At 38.9% G+C, this 20,566-nt stretch overlaps 1 protein-coding gene across 3 annotated transcripts in view; it reads left to right on the forward strand.

Annotated features, from left to right (window-relative positions):
- Ldlrad4 (low density lipoprotein receptor class A domain containing 4) overlaps window positions 1-20,566 on the forward strand; it is a 379,847-nt gene that overhangs the window by 173,902 nt on the left and 185,379 nt on the right. For all 3 annotated transcript variants that reach the window (XM_090353458.1, XM_090353455.1, XM_090353456.1), the window contains exon 3: window positions 13,227-13,367. Coding sequence is in view for 2 of the 3 variants with exons in the window: in XM_090353455.1 (XP_090209581.1) it covers window positions 13,227-13,367 (141 nt within the window). In the remaining variant the exon portion in view is untranslated. The remainder of the gene's footprint in view (window positions 1-13,226; window positions 13,368-20,566) is intronic.

The raw sequence follows: 20,566 nt of genomic DNA on the forward strand, positions 1-20,566 counted from the left end.
CCAATAATGTCAGTTACTATTGCTATTTTACAAATTTATTTACAGAAATTGTATCGAGAAAACTTCTAAATGGTATACGAATGTAGCCTCTTAATACATTTACTTCTCTGTATTTTGAGATGAGAAACAAAAAGAAAGAAACACTGAAAAAAAAACTATTTAAAAATAAGAATGGTTAATTAAGGTAGATGTGCCCAGTTATAAAATAAGCTAGGATGGGGTTAGAATGAGGACAGAAATGTTTTCCATTTTGAAATGATGGCTGCAGGGGGCGAGGAGGAAGTTTTCATCAAGTGTTTCTCAATATCAAATCATTAACATTGCTATGATTCAGTCCAGCTGCTCTGGGCGCAGCTGCAGCAAAAGTGAATCAGCCTTTGGGTTTGGGGCATTGGTGATGTTTGAGATGTGTCTTTTGGAGGCAGGATGTGGGTGGGGACAGAGAGCAGATGGGAAGACCAGGTGAAAGTAGAGCTTGTTTGGGAGAGTCCAAAAGTCCATTAGGGCCAGACTATACAACATATAGATCCAGAAGGAGGACATTTGGGGAAAATGACCCAGAATAAAGGATTGCACAGGGTACCTGGATTCTAGATCACTACGTCACATGGTACAGATGGAGCAAGCTGCTAACTAGATGTGGCCTTGGGAAGAACAGAGTAGACCGATAAATGCATTATTCATTTTAGAAGATAAGAATTTTACCAGTGTTCCATGAAGAAGATGGGTCTGATGACTCTGGTTCAGGCTATTATTTTGAAGTCTCTTAGATCATTTGAATATTGCCTGTTAGGAAAATAGGTAAAGGAATCCAGGAAATCCTCAATTTGCCCATGGCTCTATGGAAAAACAAAACAACAATATAAAACCTCTTTCTGAAATGGGTGTACTCAGGATCAACTATGGTTTATTATTGTGGAGCCTGAGATTCTAGCCTGGCCTAGATTGTCAGGTTAGGAAATCTATCTCAAGAAAGCAGTATCTATGGATAAAACTGGAATGCGAGACCAGAGGACGTAAATCTCTTCCAGCTAACACAGGCATTTAAGTTGCAGTATGTCTGTGGCACTTTTGAGATCAGCCAACCTAGATTTTGTAAAGGTGTAAGTTTTCAGGAAAGGAAATTTTATAATGGGTGAGATGACTCCAATCAGACACTACGGGAGGCTCAAAGTGAGAAATCAAGGTAGTTTTACCCCAATAGGTAAAATAACAGTCGAGGACGAGGTTGTGTGTTAGCATCAACACTATCATTTGCTGGTTCAGTGTTGGTCTAGTCCAAGGAGAGCAGTTAGAATGTTCCTATTAAAACAGGAAACATAATTATCTGTACCTCCATACTTGGGGTGCTGGAGGCTCCTATGAAGGAAGGAATTGGTGGTTTCAGGGAATATGTCCCCTACTTTAGCCAGATTATGGCTTTTCTCTTCAAGCACATGGGTGCTGTGTTGAGAGAGAATATTGTAATTTACAAATTATGCCAGATGATTGCGAAGGGCCAGATGGGGAAAGACTAAATATTTATGACACTTAGGACTGATCTTCTAAATAAATACCACAGGTACTAAAGAAACATTTGGTCAACAATGTTAAAGTAATTCTTTTCCTTAGAAAAATTTTAAACTTGCTAAAAATATACTTTTGTTTCATTTTCTTTTTTTTGTCTCCTCATTTCACTGTAGTGAGAATATTTACTCAACTAAAGGAATATTCACCCAAAGGACAGCAGTGATTAATTATGGCTACTTTAAGAACAAGGCTTTTCTTTTATGCATGGATTTGAGCCTTAATAAGTATTTGTTGAATGATTATTATATATACTAGGCTATGTTCCATAGTCTAAGAACAACAAAAAAATCTTCTAATGGAGAAAACATATGAGCAGCAGTCTACATCTATGTAAACATAAAGTTAGATAGAAGAAATACAGGAAATGTAGATGAGAAGGGCCAAGTTCTGGTGTCAGCTGATGAAGACCTGAGGAGAATTAAGAGATAAGCAAGCAAGCATTCCAGGAATCGACAGCTGCAGGCAGAGAAATGGTCAGGTCAGGTGAGCTGAATCCCAGTAGTGGTGAGGGGCTGGCAGGCTCACAGCTGATGAAGGAAGGGGGACAGGGGAGGCCAGAGAGCTGATGAGAAGTGGATCGGGGTGGTTAAGTCCTTTCTAAAGACTGAGTTTCATTCTAAGTAAAGTGAAAGCCATTGGAGAGTTTTGAGCAGAGCAGAGAATGGGCTTCCATTTCAGCAGGAAGATTTTATCTGCTACCACGAGATGAGATGGTGATGTAAGGTTATAGGCAAAAGGAGGGAGACTGGCAAGGAGACTGCCTAAATTTTCTCCCTGAGAGGTGATTGACCTAAGTGATTGTTGTGAAAGGGAAGGAGGAGGAACAGTTCCCAGGTGTGTTTGGAAGTACGAGAAAGGAGTTAAAAATGACAACAGAGTCCTGCATCTCATGTGAAGCTTCTGAGCTAAGTAAGGAGTGCTAATTTGGGAGTAAATTTGAGTGGGAAAGTGAGGTATATAGTTTTGGACAATTGGCATATTGAATGTGTTAGACATTCCATATTGAGGTGCCAAATAAGCAATGGAAAGAATTTGAAGTGTAGGGAGAGGTGGAGTAGTCTAGTATTAACATGAGGAGCAAAGACAATGAATTGGTATCATAAAGCAATTAGTATATGCAAGAAAGACAAAGGGACAGTACAAGAGCAATGACTCAATATTTGGGTACCCAAGGTTGTGGACATGGTCTTGGGGATATAAACGTAACTACATAGACATAAAAATTTGATGGGATATATACTCTATAGACATAATGTTATATAGATTGATATTTATCTATGACATACAAACAGCTTAATTTTAATTATGTTCTAAAATCACTAGATTTTAGAACAGTGATTTTATATAGAGATTCCCTTTTTGAATACTTGATTGTTAAACATGACATTTGAAATATGATGTAAAAATCAGTATTAAAAATCAGTGTTAATAAAATCTTTCAATAAAAAATATTAAAAAAAGACAAAAGGACCAGCATTGTGTCCTAGCACTCCAAAGTAAAGAGGTCAAGAGGGTGGGAGGCTCTGAGAAGGAGTGGCTGTGTCTCTGGGCAGGAGCCCTGGGCCCATGAAGAACTTGTTCATTGCTGGAGGAGTGATCAGCTGGGTCACCTGTGAAGTCGCAAGATATCTTATGTGACTGAATTGTTGTTTATATGGAAGTCATTGGTGATCTGGAAAAGCTGCCTTGGTGCAATGATGAGAGCCAAAGACGAATTGGAATCTGTTTAGGAAAGATCGTACATTAGAGACAGAGTAAAGATAATTTGTTTGCGGTATTAAATTGTGGGAGCTGAGAAATGGGGACTGAAGAGAGTTAAGGGACGGCAAGCAATACCTTTTGAAGATAGAAACATGCTCTCAAAGCATGGTATGCTGATGTGAAAGATCTTAACAGAGATGATGTTCATATAGTCAGCATGTGTCAAAATGTCCAGGGTTGCCTGTCATTTGGAGATTCTTTAGAATAATTAAGAACAGAAATACCAGTGAATTAAGGGTAGGATTTCATTCTTTTTTTTTTTTCTTTTTTGCCAGTCCTGGGTTTGAACTCAGGGCCTGAGCACTATCCTTGGACTGTCTCAAAGCTAGAGCTCTACCACTTGGGCCTCAGCACAACTTCCGGCTTTTTCTATGTATGTGGTACCGAAGAATTGAACCAGGGGGCTGGGAGTTTGGCCTAGTGGTTAAAGTGCTTGCCTAGCAAGCATGAAGATCCGGGTTCAATTCTTCGGCACCACATTCATAGAAAAAAGCCGGAAGTGGTGCTGAGGCTCAAGTGGTAGAGCTCTAGCCTTGAGAAAGTCCAAGGACAGTGCTCAGGCCCTGAGCTCAAGCCCAGGACTGGCAAAAAAAAAAAAAAAGAAAGAAAGTCTTGGGGCCGGAGTTTGGCCTAGTGGTTAAAGTGCTTGCCTAGCATGCACGAAGACCCGGGTTCGATTCCTCGGTACCACATACATAGAAAAAAGCTGGAAGTGGTGCTGAGGCTCAAGTGGTAGAGCTCTAGCCTTGAGAAAGTCCAAGGACAGTGCTCAGGCCCTGAGCTCAAGCCCAGGACTGGCAAAAAAAAAAAAAAAAAAAGAATTGAACCAGGTCTTCATGTATGCTAGGCAAGCACTCTATCACCAGGCCAAACTCTCAGCCCCAGGATTTCATTCTTTAAAATTGCTTTCTTAACATTTTATCGAATCATGGGTGGTAGAACTGAAGGAGAGCTAAAGATAGAGGTTAGTACATAGCATGTGTGAAGCCCTGGTTTCTGTGTCACTCTTGCCAACAAGAAAAGCTGAAAGGACTTTAATAACATAAGAATGGAAGAAGAATTGGTGATATGATATGTACAAGTCACTCTAGAACTTAGAAAGCACAGGCAGTGGGGTCATTGTGCCTTCTAGACTAGCCTGAGTTATAATAGCAATACATCCTCCCAACGAACATGGGAGGTTTTTCCACTTTCTGGGGTGGTATACAAAGGGGTTATAGTTGCATTCATCAGGTAGTGGATACAGTACTTCTTGAACATTGTTAACCGTTCCTGTGTTTTTCTCCCACTTTCTCTTCCCCCATTCTCTCCCACTCATCTTGTTTTTCCTTTATTGTCCCCTTTTCAAATAAACCAATAAACCTATACACAAGATACCAGGTACCACATTCAGATACAGTAACAACATGAGATAAGCTATAAGACGAAAAAAAAGAGAAAAATAATAGCTTCACCTAGTACATTTCGCTTTCTTAAATTTGCTTTAGTTTCCTTTTTCAAGTTTTTCAAGTTTTCATCACAGTGGTCCTTCACCTCCTTGGTTAATTCTTAGTGGTTTTTTTTTGAGGCTATTACAAAAGTAGTTGCTTTTCTGATTTCAGCCTGTCTCTTCTTATTGTTGGCATACAGAAAAGCTAACTGATTTTTGTGGGTTAATTTTATACCCTGCAACTTTGCCCAAGTTTTAGATACGATCAACCCCCCATAACAATTCTCAAAGAAACAACCACCCCATTAATAAGTGGGCTAAAGAAGTAAAAACTTCTCTGGAGAGGAAATAAGAATAGCCAATAGATACATGAAGAAATGTTCAATGTCTCTGGCCATAAAGGAAATGCAAATCAAAACTACACTGTGATTCCATCAAAACCAAGTTAGAATGGCCATTACCAAGAAAACAAATAATAACTGGTGGGGGTGTGGCCAAAAGGGAGTGCTACTACATTGTTGATGGGAATGCAAAATAGTTCACTCTGGAAAGCAGTATGGAAGTTCCTTAAAAGACTAAGCATAGAGCACCCATATGATCTAGCAGTCCCACTCCTGGGTGTTTACTCAAATGATTACAACCAATGCCACACTAAAGCTACCAGCACAACTATATTTATTATAGCATTATTCACCATAGCTAAGATATGGAGTCAACCCACATGCCCCTCAGTAGATGAATGGATCAAGAAAATGTGGTATATGTATATGATGGAATTCTATGCTCCCATCAGAAAGAATGGTAATGCCCCATTAGTAAGGAAATGGAAAGACTTGGAAAAATTATATTAAATGAAGTAAGCCAAACTCAAAGATATGTAGGTTCCATGGTTTCCCTCATTTGTAATAATTAGTGTATGTATACGATAATTCTAGCAGAGGGTAATACTAGTTCAATAACTATGTATGTATGACCATATAAAATAATGCTAATTGAAATGAACTCCAAGAAGAGGTTTTAATTTTTTTAAATGTACTACTTAATGCTATTTCTTTTTTTTTTTCATTTTTCCCCCCTTTGGCTTATCCCCTGGTATCACTGTTTTTGATTTTGGTTTAGCGAAGGGAATAACAAAATAGTGAGACAAAGGACAAAGTGTGAATCAGTGCAACAGAGGTACTCACAAGTCTCTATGTTGAACTTTACAACTTAAAGGGGAGATGAGGAGGGGGAAGTGGGAGGAAATGAGAGAACAGGTAATGCTCTTTGAGAAGAAATGTACTCATTACCTTACTTATGTAACTGTAACTCCTCTGTACGTCACCTTTATAATAAAATAAAATAAAAACAAATAGTAAAAACAATAACCGTACTAGACTTTAGACTGTTTAACTAGAAATGCGTATTCTGAATGAAACAGGGAAGTCTAACCAGATACATATTTGAACATCCCTTCCAGTAACTTTCCTGACCATCTCTAATTTCTGCTGAAGACCCCAAGGTCTCAATAGCTTACTTCAGTGCTCAGACGAAGGATTAAAAACTGATGATTTAGTCCTGACACTTAATATTGCCAATGAAAAACTTAGCAATTCAGATTCTTGCTTTAGGATAAATCACATATTTAGTGATGAGATGGAGAAAATCCATTTTCTGATTCTCAGGATAGTGTTCTGTTTACTTCTATTTTGGTGCCAGGAGAAGTGTAGGACTTGTCATTCATGCCTGCACGTATGAATGAATGAATAAATGGCTGACTAGAGGGAAGTGGGCACATCATTCCTTTGCCCCCATTTGGGAGCCCAGGTTTATGCTGTGAACCCCTATGCTTCTTTCTGTTGATTCTGCCAGCTGAGTATCTTTCTCATACTCACACATGCCACAGAAAGACACCTGTTTGTGGACAACTTAGAGCTGCTGCTGTTGGGTTTCATGATTTATGCAGTTTCCTTAGTAGAGAAATCATGAAATTAGGTGAGGTTAGTCTTGATGAATGTGTAATAAATGCTTCAGCCTCCTTTGATATTTAAGTACATTTATTTATAGCCTATCAATTGAGAACCCTTAATAGTACTCAGCAAGACATACAAAATTCTTCACAACAGGATGCCCGACCCAAGGCCTATTTCCCATATCACAGACAAATCCTGTAAAAATGCTCATTAGTCCCTTTCTGTACCTTGACCAGAAAGCTAGCTGCTTTTTTTTCTTTTGCACAAATCCATTCAGATGGACTTTCTGATACATGTGCGCATTTGGTGTGTGTGTGCATACACTGTACTCTAATAATTTGCTAAATGTCACAGTGTGTCAATCTTTGAGCTCAAAATCCATGAATGTCTCTGATCTCCAGCAGAGTAATAATTGTAATAGTCCACCAGCCTAAATGACTCCAGGTACTTCTGTGACTTCATGGCTGGCTCAATCCACTCACCTCCAGGCAGTCCTTACCAAGTAGGATGCCTGCTAGTAACCCACCCATGGAGTGCTCAACTCCTCTTCCTTGAAATGAAAGAGAATACCACTGAACTGTGTCTATCTTTATGGGATTAGGAGGAGGTGTACTGACATTCCTGTTTGGATGATGTCATAAGAAATTAGGCACTTTATTAGTGTCTTTGAAACTGGGATATTGATGGATAGAGTTTTCTACAAGCACTTAGTACTTACAGAAACATTCCCACTTAAAATAGGCTTTTTAGTTTTTTCCAGTTATAAAACCACTCAGAAAATTCACAAGAAGTCAAAAGTAATCAGTGACTCTATATCTTGGACATATACTTTTTAACTACTTTCCTATTTTTGTTCTTCAGAATTTGAAAGATGGTTCTTACCAACTTCCATTTAGTACTGCATAGTACATTGTAAAAAAAAAAGTTAAGAATACTTTTCTCATATTTTATGTAGAGAAAATCATAGAAACAATTTAAATTCATTCCTTGGTTTTAAATAGGAAAAGACATCGTATAATGTGCTGTTTTGAGTCTTAATATACTTTTACTGACTTTTAAAATGATAATGTTTTGATGAGAAGCTGGATAATTTTTTTATGCTGTTCCCAAGGGTAATTGTAGGATCAGAAGTCTAAATCCTGACAATCTGGACTTTCAAGAGCACATTGTGCATTTTTTAAACTTATAGCTCTCAGAGATTTTGAGACACATTAAGATAATCCTTTTAGCACCATAACGAGAGTGATTGACTGTATTTTAAAATGGATTGAGATTTTTAAAAATTGATTACTGTATTCAGTTGGGAGACTCTTCTATGTTAATCTTATTACATGGGCAAATAATCCTTTTATCGTGTTATATTCATCTTTCTGAAGGACATCTATGGTTTCAGTAGTATCATTTAAGATATGACTTTTATTAAATGCTTGTGGGGTAACTTAATTTAGCTCACAGAATATAAACCTTCAAATTAAATTCCTCTTTGCTCCAAATTTATGGCTAGCAACGTCAGCTTTGTCTTTGAATGAGGTCAGAGACTTGCTAGGGAAGCTGATGCTTCCATTCTGCATTGTGACAGTGTGTGCAGGTGGCCATGTAGGGTTGGTGAGGTGTGAGAAGTTTCTACATTTTTCTCCCCCATTTCCCTGGAGAGATGAACGTTGCTTGCACACTGGATCAGAGATCCGCAAGTGATGCAATAGGTATAAACTTGCATAGAAAAATTTCATAGTGGAATGCATATCATTTCATATAACTTACATTCTGGGAAAAGTTGGCTTTGAGGAATTACCATAAGATTTATACCTTTCTGTTGTTGGGGATTCTCAAGGTATTATTTCCAGAATTAGCTAAAGCAATACTTTGTGAATGCTTTCATTTTGGCTTCTGGGGTATTCATTACTTCAACATTCCAACCTCATTTAAGGCCAGTAGATAATGGATAACAATTTTGATGGCATTAGTATTAAAGATTGTCTTAACATTGTTGTACAACATCCTTTAATAACAAGAGGGATAAAAATGGTTGTGCGTCAGCCAACAGTAATGTCAGTGCCTTGCTGTGGTGGCTTATTTTCTTGGAACTCTTAGTTTCTAGCAACTAGTGCTTTCTTTCTCATCAGATTTTCTCCTTGCTTTTCCCTGCATTTCTTAGTTGATAGAATTTTATCTTTTGCTGGATGTATTCCATCTTTGTTGAACTTTGTTTTTATTATAAGAAATCTTGTACCTTGTAGGGTAGATTTTTATATAGGTTGATATAAAAATTGTTGGGATTTCTCTAGTGGGAAGAAATATAAACCTATGTTGGTTATGGTAAAATTATTCACTCTAATTTTAGAAACTTTTGCTTATACTTTGCTAACAGCTAGGGTCGACTACTTTGTTATTCACAGTATAAATAGATTGAAAACTCACCTATTACTGAGAGCAAGTCATAGACAAGAAAGTCAGCAAAGATGGAGCCAGAATAACTCAGTTTTCAGGTCTGTAAATTGTAGAAGTGTGAACTAAATGAGTCACTGTTGCTATATGAATTTTAACAGAAATAACTAACGTAGACTACTTTGCCAATTCACATAAAATGGCTGATTTTACAGCTGAGATATAATGCTGAGATATTATATATATAGGTCTTTATTTTGTTACTGAGATTGTATCTGTGAAAACGAAGGCTTTAGAAGAGTTTGGGAAGCAGTGAGAATAGCTTTTTTGTTGTCTTTGAACTAATAGAATGTTGACTCTACCAAGTAGATTAAATTTAGCTCCTGTGAGGCAGATTTGTTCTCCTGGAAGTCAGGATTGAACATTTATCTTCAAATTCAGATTTTAAGTTAAAACCACTGAGCTATAGTATATTTTTTAAAAACCCTATAAATATTTAAGTCTGGAACTCATACAAAATGCCTGAATATTCCAATTCTTTCCTAGTTTCAAGACTCCTAAAAGTACTTATTATTTTTTGGTCAAAGTAAACAACGTACTAGGAAATTATCTCACTCTTAATTGTACTTTGCCTTTATCTTCTCTCACATAATATACTGCAACTGAATAATATTGTTTGAACATAATTAGAGTGACATTTTTTCTCACTTTGTTGTAAATATCGGTTTTCGTGTTGCATGAAGGGAAGCTAGACATGGTGGCTTGCCCCCGTTATCTTAGCTATGGTGGGAAGTCTAAATGTAAGAGAATCATACATAGCTCAGGTACTGATCTGTTATTTTGGCAACTGTGTAAAGCCTGAAGTAGGCAGATTGTAGCTGAGGCCCATGCCTGGGGATTTAACAGGACCTTATTCTAGGAATAACCAGCAACAAAACAAAAACAGAGTTGGAATAATGGCTCAGCAGGAGAGCATCAGCCTGACAAATTTGAGGCTATGAGTTCAAATCACAGTACTGCTATATAAAAAAGTTAGCTTTTTTTTTGCTGTTCTTTTTTTTCTTTTGCCAGTCCTGGGGCTTGAAATCAGGGCCTGGACACTGTCTTTAGACAGTTTTTACTCAAGGCTAGTGCTCTGCCACTTGAGCCAAAGCACCACTTCTGGCTTTTTCTGAGTATGTGGTACAGAGGAATTCAACCCAGGACTTTGTGCATACTAGGCAAGCATTCTACCACTAGGCTATGCTCCCAGCTCCCAAAAGTTAATTTTTTAAAGAAGGGAAATTATTTAAATAATATAGGTGATTTAAAAAAATAAAGTCTGTGGTTCTTGAAAGAAACACTGGTTTCTGAATTGCTCATTCTTTTAATTTTTAAATTGTTATTATAAAGGTGATATACAGACAGGCTACAGTTGCATGCCAGGTAATTTCTATTTGAACAACTTCACCCCTTCCCTCACACCTCTTCCCAGTTTTTCCCTCTGTTCCACCCACAAGTTATATAGTTCATTTTCAACATTGTGTCTAGTAAGTACCATGGCTGTACTTGGTTATCCTTTGTCCCTCCATTTCTATGCCCCTACTTGCCCTCCTAAATTAGACAAATAAACAAATAAGACAGAAAAGAAAACAAAGGAAAAAAACACAAAGAAGAAAAAAGCTTCTTGTTTCTATTTCCCTGCAAATGACATAATGTTATTCTTTTTAATGGCTGTTTAAATTCCATTATGTGTAGGATCTACTCATCTATTGTAAGACATCTATCTGGACTGCTTCCTTAACTTGGCTGTTGTGAATAGGGTAGCATTATCATGGATGTCTTTATGAAATTCTGGCTTGTGATGTTCTTGGTAGATGCCCAGGGGTGATATGGCTGGGTTGTAGGGAAGATCTACGTTCAGGGTTTTGAGGACTCTCCAGACTGCTATCCAGAGTGGTTGTACCAGTTTATACTTCCATCAACAGTGCAGTAGGCTTCCATCCCCCCATGTTTTGTTGTTCCAATTCACAATGTTGGACAGTCTAACTGGAGTGAGATGGGATTTAAGAATTGTTTTGATCTCCATTTACTTTATGGACAGTGATGAGCATTTCCTGTTGCTTTTGCTGTATTCCACGCTGATATTGTACATCTGAAATCACTATGACGTTGTCACTAATGTGTGTTTAGTGTTTAACCCTAAATTTCCTTCATCTTCTGGATTGGCAAAAATACTCAAGTTCTACAAAAAAAATGGGCAAAACATTTTCTTTTTTCTTTGTTTAGTCTGAATTTTATTCTGCTGAGGATGTCTTCTGGTACTGGTGTGTCAAAATGTATCTTAGGAGCCAAAACTTCATTGGTTCCAAAGTTTCCTAAATATCTCATTGAAAGAACAAAGCTTTAGTGGCTGGATTCTGAACCCAAGAATTACTTAAACACTTGTTAAGCTGGAGGTTGGTTCTTAGTTGTTCTTTTTATGCATTACCAAATACCAACTAAATATTCTCATAAAATATTATTTGCCAAAGAGGGTTTACTATAAATGAATGATTTGCTTCTCAGTTTTTGACTGTCCCTCAGAATCACTGTAGTAACTTATGCTATCCAGGCTGTGTTTAGAGCTAGTAACAGCTGTGACCTTGACTGAGCCAGGTATCGTCAAATAGTGTTGAAAGACGTTTATGTGGGTCCAGTGTGCAGCTGAGATGAGAGCCTTTCTCTTAGCATACTTAATTTGTTTGCAATATCACATCAACCCTCTTTTTAAGAGGATATTTATGTGTGAGGCTATTGGACGGTATAATATGGCAGATAGGGAGGGTTTTCAAGGACGAGTAGGCTCAAGTCGGAAGTTTGTCTATATCCACACCAGTCTGGTTAACTTGGACAGATGTTTTACTCTTGCCTGCAATTACACGACAGATTTTTGCACTATTCTTGAATGCTTAATGATAACATGATAGTAATTTTCTATATCACATCAAGTTTCTAGTACATTCAGATTTTTCAGTGCCGTCAGTTTTAACTCCAGTGGTTATACAATGGAAGATCTGTTAGTCTGATTTGGGCTAACCACCAACTATTGAGGAAATTTAAATTTTTATGAACTTGGGATTTAAGAAGTTGATGTTATTATTACCATTTTCTAAGGAGAGTTTTCTAAGCAAATTAATAGCACAAACCTTTCCAGAGTAATGCTAAGTCTACATAAGGAAATAAGCTAATAACCTTTGATGCACATGAGCCTCACATGTACACAAAAACAGGTTTGGAAATAGGCTATGTGGTAGAGTAGGTCAAGCTTGAGTAAAATGGGCATAGTAGCATGTGCTACTGATGAAATCAAGGCCCGAGAATTGAAGAGACTTTGATAGTGTCAGTGTGGGGACCTAGGCTCTTTCCTGGTCATCTACCAAGTGGGATATCTTGTGTGAATTCTCTGAGCTTCTGTGGAGAAAAATTGCAGGATGTAAGATGATACTCAATATACATGTTGCATAATTACTTTAACTGTTAGCAATATGGGAAGTTTGGAAATTTAAAGTCCTGGTAAATTGAATGACATTTTCAGATAGTGATTTGTACAGTTTTCAAGGATCTTGTGTTCAGTGTGGCCTGCTGGGATTTGGGTGAGGGTTGTATCCTGTTTTTATTACTTGCAATTGGCATAAAGGCTTCTTAGGTAGAACACATTATTTTCTTACATTTTACATTAAAAATCAATGCTACCCATGCTGTTATTAAAATGCTTTTTTTAGGCATGAGAGGAGCAAATAGAAGAAAGATTTAAGTAATTTTCCCAGAATTTTAGCACAAGGAAATGACAGGTTGGAAGTAAAATTTATGAGCCTCAGGCATCCCCCTGTCTTTGGAGGTGTGGAAAAGTGACAAGGCAGTTCTCAAGCAGAATGATAGAATACCACAGCTATGGCTTGCAGTGCAGACACTGGAAAGGAACTGCGTTTCTCATCTTGTAGGGCCTTCTGAGATGATCCTCTCTGTGTTTAGTTTCCTGGGATCTCCAAATAATCTCAGTTCCCATGCTGTCATGGCCCACAGATGTGGGGAAGAAGCAGAAAACTAAAACAATTGCTGAGTACCAAGCTGGCATTGACTGTTGCATGCTTTATATTGTACTTTTTCAGAGTGCAAATTCACCTGCACCAGCGGCAAATGCTTGTATCTTGGTTCACTGGTCTGTAACCAACAGAATGACTGCGGGGACAACAGTGATGAAGAAAATTGTCTTCTGGTGACTGAGCATCCACCTCCAGGCATCTTCAACTGTAAGTCTTTTCAGCTCACTTTTGGTGACATTATGCTTGATGGTGTTTTTGAGATGGACAGGCGGTGGTGGAACTGTTGGAATATGGGAGGGATGTCGTTTTCTGGTTAAAAGGAACTTGGATTTTCACAAGAGAAATGTGTTCTTTTTTAGGATAAAAGGAGGAAATCTAACAGTGGGAAATGACTGCTTGTTTTAATGGCCAGTGGCTTTGTGTTTTGTTTGATGCCTGTCTGAGAAGTACTGGTTGATTCCAAGAAGTCACCCAGTTACAGAACTGTTTTACAGTACATCACTTCAGAAGTAATTTTAAATAGGGAATTATAAATATGCAAAAGGTCCATAATTAATCAGGAGAATAGAAAAACATGATGAAACTTCTCAGGGTTCTGATTGTGTGCTTCTGTGTGGTTGGAAGGCAACTTGTGTGAGATCTTTGTATGCTTTAATTCCCAAGGCTAAGGATTTTGAGCATTTCATGAACTTGAAGAAATGAAAGCAAATTGAAACCCATTGGGTTTTGATATTATGGTTTTGTGACCAAGGAGGAGAAAAATGCAGGAAAAGTATCTCTATTTTACTTAGGAAAAGTATCTTATTTTCACTCCTACTTTGGCCCAGGTGCTGTGGGTGAAAGGTGAGCAGCTTTTTGCAGTAGCACACCTTCAGGGAGAATGTTTGCCATGCTGACTTTTGCTGTGGTTTAGAGAAAGTGTCCCTAAGGCCCAAGTCTTAAGTCTTGGTCCCCAAAGTGCTACTGGGAGGTGGTGGAACCTTTAAGGGATGAGGTACAGTTGAGGGCCTTCTGGTCATATGTGAGTGTGCCCATTGGAAAAGGGATATTGGGACCATTGCTTTTCCTTGGGTTCCTGGCTGCCAGGAGCCAAGAGAAAGCAGCTTTGTTCCCCCCCTGTGACCTGCTGTTTTGCCATAGGGCCAACTGATTGAGGACTGATACCCCCTGAACAGCAGCAAAATAAATCTTTCTTCTCTTCAAGTTGGCTTATCTCAACCCCAGTCTTATTACAGTGATAGAAAACTGACAGGTCTTACTGAAATTATTTCCAGATTCCATCAACTTCTCTCCTTGGTTTTATGAGATTATTTTGAGAAATTACACTTGATATAGATTAAATCATTTTTGCTATGGAAATTGTACTACGTAGTTATGACTGCTACAAATGTGTGACTGGGAAAAGATTTTAGAACAAAAACTATTTTCTTTATTCTTACTGTGTTCTTCTATTGGGGAAAGCCACATATAACCCAATTAAAAATTACTGTGCAATAGGGAATTTTAAGACTGCTATTTGGATGTTGGCCAAATTCAAGAATCTAAGAATATGGTTTCCTCAAGAATTTTTGTCGTTTCTGTTTGTCCTTCCTTCCTTCCTTCCTTCCTTCCTTCCTTCCTTCCTTCCTTCCTTCCTTCCTTCCTTCTTCCTTCCTTCCTTTCTTTCTTCCTCCCTTCCTCCCTTCCTCCCTCCCCATGCCCCCTCTTTCATTTTTTGCGGGGGGGGGAGTTGGCCATGGGGCTTGAACTCTGGGCCTGGGCACTGTCCCTGAACTCTTCAGCTCAAGGCTACTGCTCTACCACTTGAGCCACAACACCACTTCTGTTTTTCTGGTGGTTAATTGGCGATAAGAGTCTCGTGAACTGTTGTGCCCGGGCTGGCTTTGAAGCAGGATCCTCAGACCTCAACCTCTTGAGTAGCTAGGTATGAGCCACTGGCACATGGCTTTGTTTGCATTTTCTTAAGACTGTTTTCCAAGATCAATTTCGATTTACTGAGATGACATTTCTCAAAGATATTTCTTTCCTGATATTCATTAGCTTATGTTTTCCTCAGACTGTGTTTGTGTGTGAGCTTTCGTGCAATAGAGCTGGATTCCCACAGGAATAATCTGGCTGGTGGCCTCTGTATCTCTAAGTCTGAACCAGCTCAATGCGCTTGTAGTGTAAGGTTCTGATTGTGGGAACCAACCTGTGGAGAGGACCTCTGATAGGAGGGTGAGAGGTTATGGAAAGGAGGAACTGGGAGCAGGGCTGCAAGTATGTCTGAGGACTAGCAGGCAGCATGCCCACAGGCCAGAACACAGAAGAATCCTTCTTAAGTGCCTTTCCTATGAATGGGACATGAACTTGATCATGAACTTGACCACTAACACATAAAATATCCTTAGTTGGGATGTGCCTTCTAGCCAGAGCTCTAGGCACTTTCCTTCTTGCCCCAGTGTCCCCATCAGCACAGCTGAGTACCAGAATGCTTACTGCAAATACTACTTGGCACAGGCCATGAAAGATATTTAGAACCTTCTAAGCACTAAGCACTCAGTGAAAGTTAGCTATACCCAAGCCTGGGTGTCTTGTAAAGAGAAAAAGAACACCAAGGGTGTTTCTTGGGTTGATTTTTCTAGACTTGAGAAACAGCAAACGCAAACATGATAACCTATGAAGAGACTACCGCGACTGAAATAGAGAGTTCTGCATGGAAATCAGCCAGCCAAACTTTTCTGTGCTGCAGAGTATCTCATTGTTTTAAAAATAATTCTTCATTGCTCCTTGGTTTTTCTATTGAGGTCTTCCTGCTTTCAACCCACTTCCTTTCCTTTCTAGTCCCTTCTCCTTCAGCCCCCACCCCCACCTCCCTTTCTCATCTTTATTCTTTGCTGGTTTTAAAAGCATATCTCCAGATAGCTTTCCCATTCACTAAAATTGCGAATGGTTTAATTCCATTTAAACCTAAGCAAAACAGGTAAATCTATAGATAGAAATTTGCCTTCCCAGAGGAATTTAAGATCCTATTGGCAAAGTTTTTACCTCTTCTTTTCAAATATAATAGAACCTGTCTTTACAGCTGAAATGAAAGATTATTTATAATGAACTCTCTTTTAAGAAGGTTGGAGATTCAGGAATCAGAATTTCAGAGGAACAAGATCATGACTGTGGCTTCAAGCCAGATTGTGTTCAAATTTCACTTTAAGGAGCTGACTGAACTTCTGTAAGGCTTATATTCTGTTATCTGTAAAATGGGAATAATTTCTCTTATACAAAGTTGTTAGGATGATTTAAATAAAATGCATAAAAGTATAGCCTGCATAAAATCATGTCATCATAATCACCACCACCCCCATTCATAGCTTGGCCATTTCTTGGAATTGTGAGTCATTCTGACTTTCTGTCATCTGCTTTGAATGCTTCCTATGTAACAGGAGTTTGAAAGTGTCCAAAAGTAAATGCATCTGCAGAGATATTGGATATTTTCCACCAATTCTGTCCCCTTAGGGAGTAACCCAGAAAGTGTGTCATCTGAAGGTGGCTTGTGACCCACCCAGTGACTGCCCCTAGGTGGCTCTCTCCCTAGGTTCTCTCCAAGCATCAGCAAGAAGTAGGCCAATTTGTCACCTGGAGAACAGCTTGTGCGGCTGGTCTGTTTCTCCCTTTTTAGGGTGTACAGCTTCACAATTGATGATGTCTAGAGAATGACCTAACATAGAGTGAATATATATCCTTTGCTGTATGACCTGCCCAGAAAGGGTATAGAGTAAATAAGAAAAATTTTATGTTTGATAGCTGTGTAACAAGGCTCAGAGGCTCTCCACTTGTCAGGGAGGTTTTAACAGGTAATATGTATTTTTATTGGATCACCTACAGTGCATTTTTATAGCTGAGGGACAATGTCCCTTTCAGGGACTAATAGTTTGGTTAATAAGCTTCCCCTTCCTCTCTACCTTGAAGAAATTAAACTATGGCAGGAATTCTTATCTATAAAATGCCGTATCCAGAAAACAGTGCTTCCTTTTTGTTCCTGTTTAAGAACAGAATTGGCTTGTTTGAACCTATTCTGTCCTCTTTAAAGGAAATATTCAATGTCTGGACATTTGAGTGCATGCTGGTTGAAGCAAGGTGGAATCTTTTGGATTTCTAAGTGAGGTAGAATCACTTTTCCGTGTCACTGGCTTTGTACTAAGGCTCTGGTGTCTTGATCTCCAACTTGTCTCTCATTATAATGTTTGCTGAACTTAATCTGAATTAAGGTTAGAAGGAAATCCCACAGTTATTAGTTCAATAAAACTAATAACCACAAACTTAACCATTCGTAGCCTTTACCTTCAGAAAGTGTTTTGGGAATGTAGATCTAGGCTATCTGGTTTCACCTGCCTTTCCATTCTGCTTACCATCGCCAGGAGTCTGTCCACTGAGGCTGCCTTCTTTTGCTACGAGACACAAGGGGTTTTGCGCAGATGTGGAATGCAGGGCTAGCATTGATTAGCTCCCAGGAGAGATTCTGAATGCGTCTTTCTATTGAAGAGATAATGTGCTGTCTGAATAAATTCCCAGCTTTTCTCATATCAGTTCTTTTGCTGATATTTTTTAAAAAAATATTATACTTCTGAGTGCCAAGTATATAAATACAATCATTTGTTAAGTGTCTTGTTTAGTCACTGTACCAGGCATTGGGGGAGGGGCTGAAGAGAAGTATAGGCTCTTTTGTCAAGGTGACAAGTCAGGGATCTCAGATTCACTCATACTAAACATATGTACAGAGGGTGACGGCTGGATGGCTCCCAGCAGTGTATCGTCCAAAGTATGGAGAAAAATCATGTTTATTGGACTAGTAGTCCTAGTAGCTTCCGGGATGGGGCATACTGGATGGATAGAGGAGGAGACTAAGTGTTAGATCCTGGAACCAAGATGAACATAAAGGGACAGTAAATGTAATGCTATTCTGGTCTCTGTCTCTGAACCTTTGAGCTCAGGGCTACCGCTCTACTGCTTTGAGCCAAGCACCATTTCTGGTTTTCTGGTGATTAATTGGAGAGGCAAGTCTCATTGACTTTCCTGATTGCCTGGCCTTGAACTATGATCCTTAGATTTCAGCCTCCTGAGCAGCTAGGATTATAAACTTGAGCCACTGATGCCTGGCCTGAGCAATGACTCCTAATCTGACAGCAGAGGCAACTGGGACTGAGACAGCATAAGATTGAGTTGAAAAATGGGTTGGGCCCAGAGAGGAGTTAGCATGTAATGCTACACCTACTACCTATAGGTCTGCTGTGTTCTGAGAACCTGATACTGATACCACTGCTCCCAGCTCTCCTCAGTGAATGCTCTGCCTCACCATTTCTGCCCAGCTGGAGTTTCCTATTGCACTACATTTTCAAAGCCTCTTTACACATGTTGGTGTGGAGATCAAGTTTATTTGACTTTCCAGAATCAATAGTCTATGCAGTCTGGAAAGAGCTGTGTACTTTGAAAGTCTTGCAAGAACAGATGTTCCTTAAACAATCTCTGCTGAGGAATTTATGCCATTGGACCTTGAGAGGAAGCTCAGACCTGAAAGGAAGCCAGATGTCAACTGGAACAGCTTTTACTTTCAGCTTCAGTGAACTTTCCAATTAGCTGAAAGGATCTGATTCAAGGAAAGTGGGGCATGGGGTGGATAGTTCCCATCTTTACTGGAGGAAAAAGTTGCTTCTTTCCTGGTAGATGTCCTTATAAAACTTAGTTTCAAAAGGCAATAAAGGCCAATAAAGGGTACTCAAAAATTAAGTCAAGATTTTTTTTTTGCCAGTCCTGAGGCTTGAACTCAGAGCCTTGAACACACTATCCTTGGGCTTTCCTCCAAGGCTGGAGCTCTACCACTTGAGCCACAGCACTACTTTTGGATTTTTCCATGTACGTGGTACCAAGGAATTGAACCCCGGTCTTTGTGTGTGCTAGGCAAGCACTCTACCACTAGGCCAGACTCCTGGCTCGAAGTCAAGATTTTAACTTCAGGACTTTTTCAGAAAGAAATTCCTCCCACTAAGGAAAATAAGATAAAATTCAACATATTAAATCTGAGCCAATTGTCTTTCATCCCAAACCAGCTCCTGTTATTTCCACACCTCCCAAAATGAACTTGTTTCTTATTTGCCACCTATGTTCTAAACATAAGCCACTTTTAGGCACTGAGGTGTAAGTAATCTCTACCTAAAGATGGTAATTTCCTACCTTCTAAGTATTTTGTTTATAAGAGCTTTGGTACCAAATTCAGTCTACAAAATCTATTCACATCTAGAGCTCACAGGTACTGGACCTGTATTTTTTGGTATAATTATTTCAGTAAGCATTAATAATAGTTCTCTAATATCTTTAAATGTTTTGTTATAATGTATATTCTCCAGTTGTCTTATAAGTGTGTGTTTTGATTTGTTCTGTTTACAAGTTGTTTCAACAAGGATCAAAAGAAGCTCCAAGCATTGCAATGGGTCAGTATGTTCTTTAATGTCTTTACTTTGTAAATTCCCTCTTGTACCTACCATTTCTTTCCTCTCCTCTCCCTCTCCCTCCTGTCTCTTCCGTTTCCTTTTCCCCCTCTGTAATTTTTAGTGGGTTAGATATATGTGTTTGTTCTATAGACATAAATGGGTACTCGGGATTTTTCTGACTGCTTTCCCGTGGCATCAGTGAATGTGCTCATGCTATTGCATGGTAGATATGTCTAGAGAAATTCAAAGTTTCAGGTATGAATGTTATCCCTCAGCAGGCACATTGTGTCTGATTGTCTTTCTATGATGTTATCAGTCATTATGAGTTACTCATTCTAATTCTAATTCTCTTCTTTTTCTCAATTAATTAATGGAGCTAATTCTATAATGAGAAGCATCCTATCAATTGTTTGACCACTATGCAGTATATATATGTATATGTATATATATATATGTATTATAGGATTTAAGAATCAGTAGTTTCCTATTGCTCCTTCAGAAGTACCCAGTGAGATTTTTAAATTGGTCATTATGGATTGATGGATTAAAAATGAGCTTAATACATAAACAGAAACTGTAGCTTTACTTGAGTCCTCAACTCTGGTCTCATCCCTTGGTTTGGGGATAAAATAAGCTTAAGGTGCCCTGCTTACAGCACCTGGAAGACATGTGGTTACTACCTCACAGAAGCCCAGCATATCACGATTCCTTTTCCTCTATTCTTCCTCATCTTCTTCCTGTCCTTTGCTCTTATCTACCCACCAATGTCTTCCTGAAGTACTTTTCCCCTCATTCATGCTGACTGCCTCTGGTTAGTCCACCTGTGGACCAGCACTGCACCCTATCCTCTGGCTTCTTCCCGCTCTTCTGGCTGCTCTAGGACTCCCATCATGGTTGAGCTGAGCCTGATCTCACTCAGGTCTGGCCCTCAGCATCTCTGGGAAT

Source organism: Megascapheus bottae, chromosome 19, assembly GCF_031878675.1.
Source record: "Megascapheus bottae isolate mThoBot1 chromosome 19, mThoBot2.hap1, whole genome shotgun sequence".
Lineage (NCBI taxonomy): Eukaryota > Metazoa > Chordata > Mammalia > Rodentia > Geomyidae > Megascapheus > Megascapheus bottae.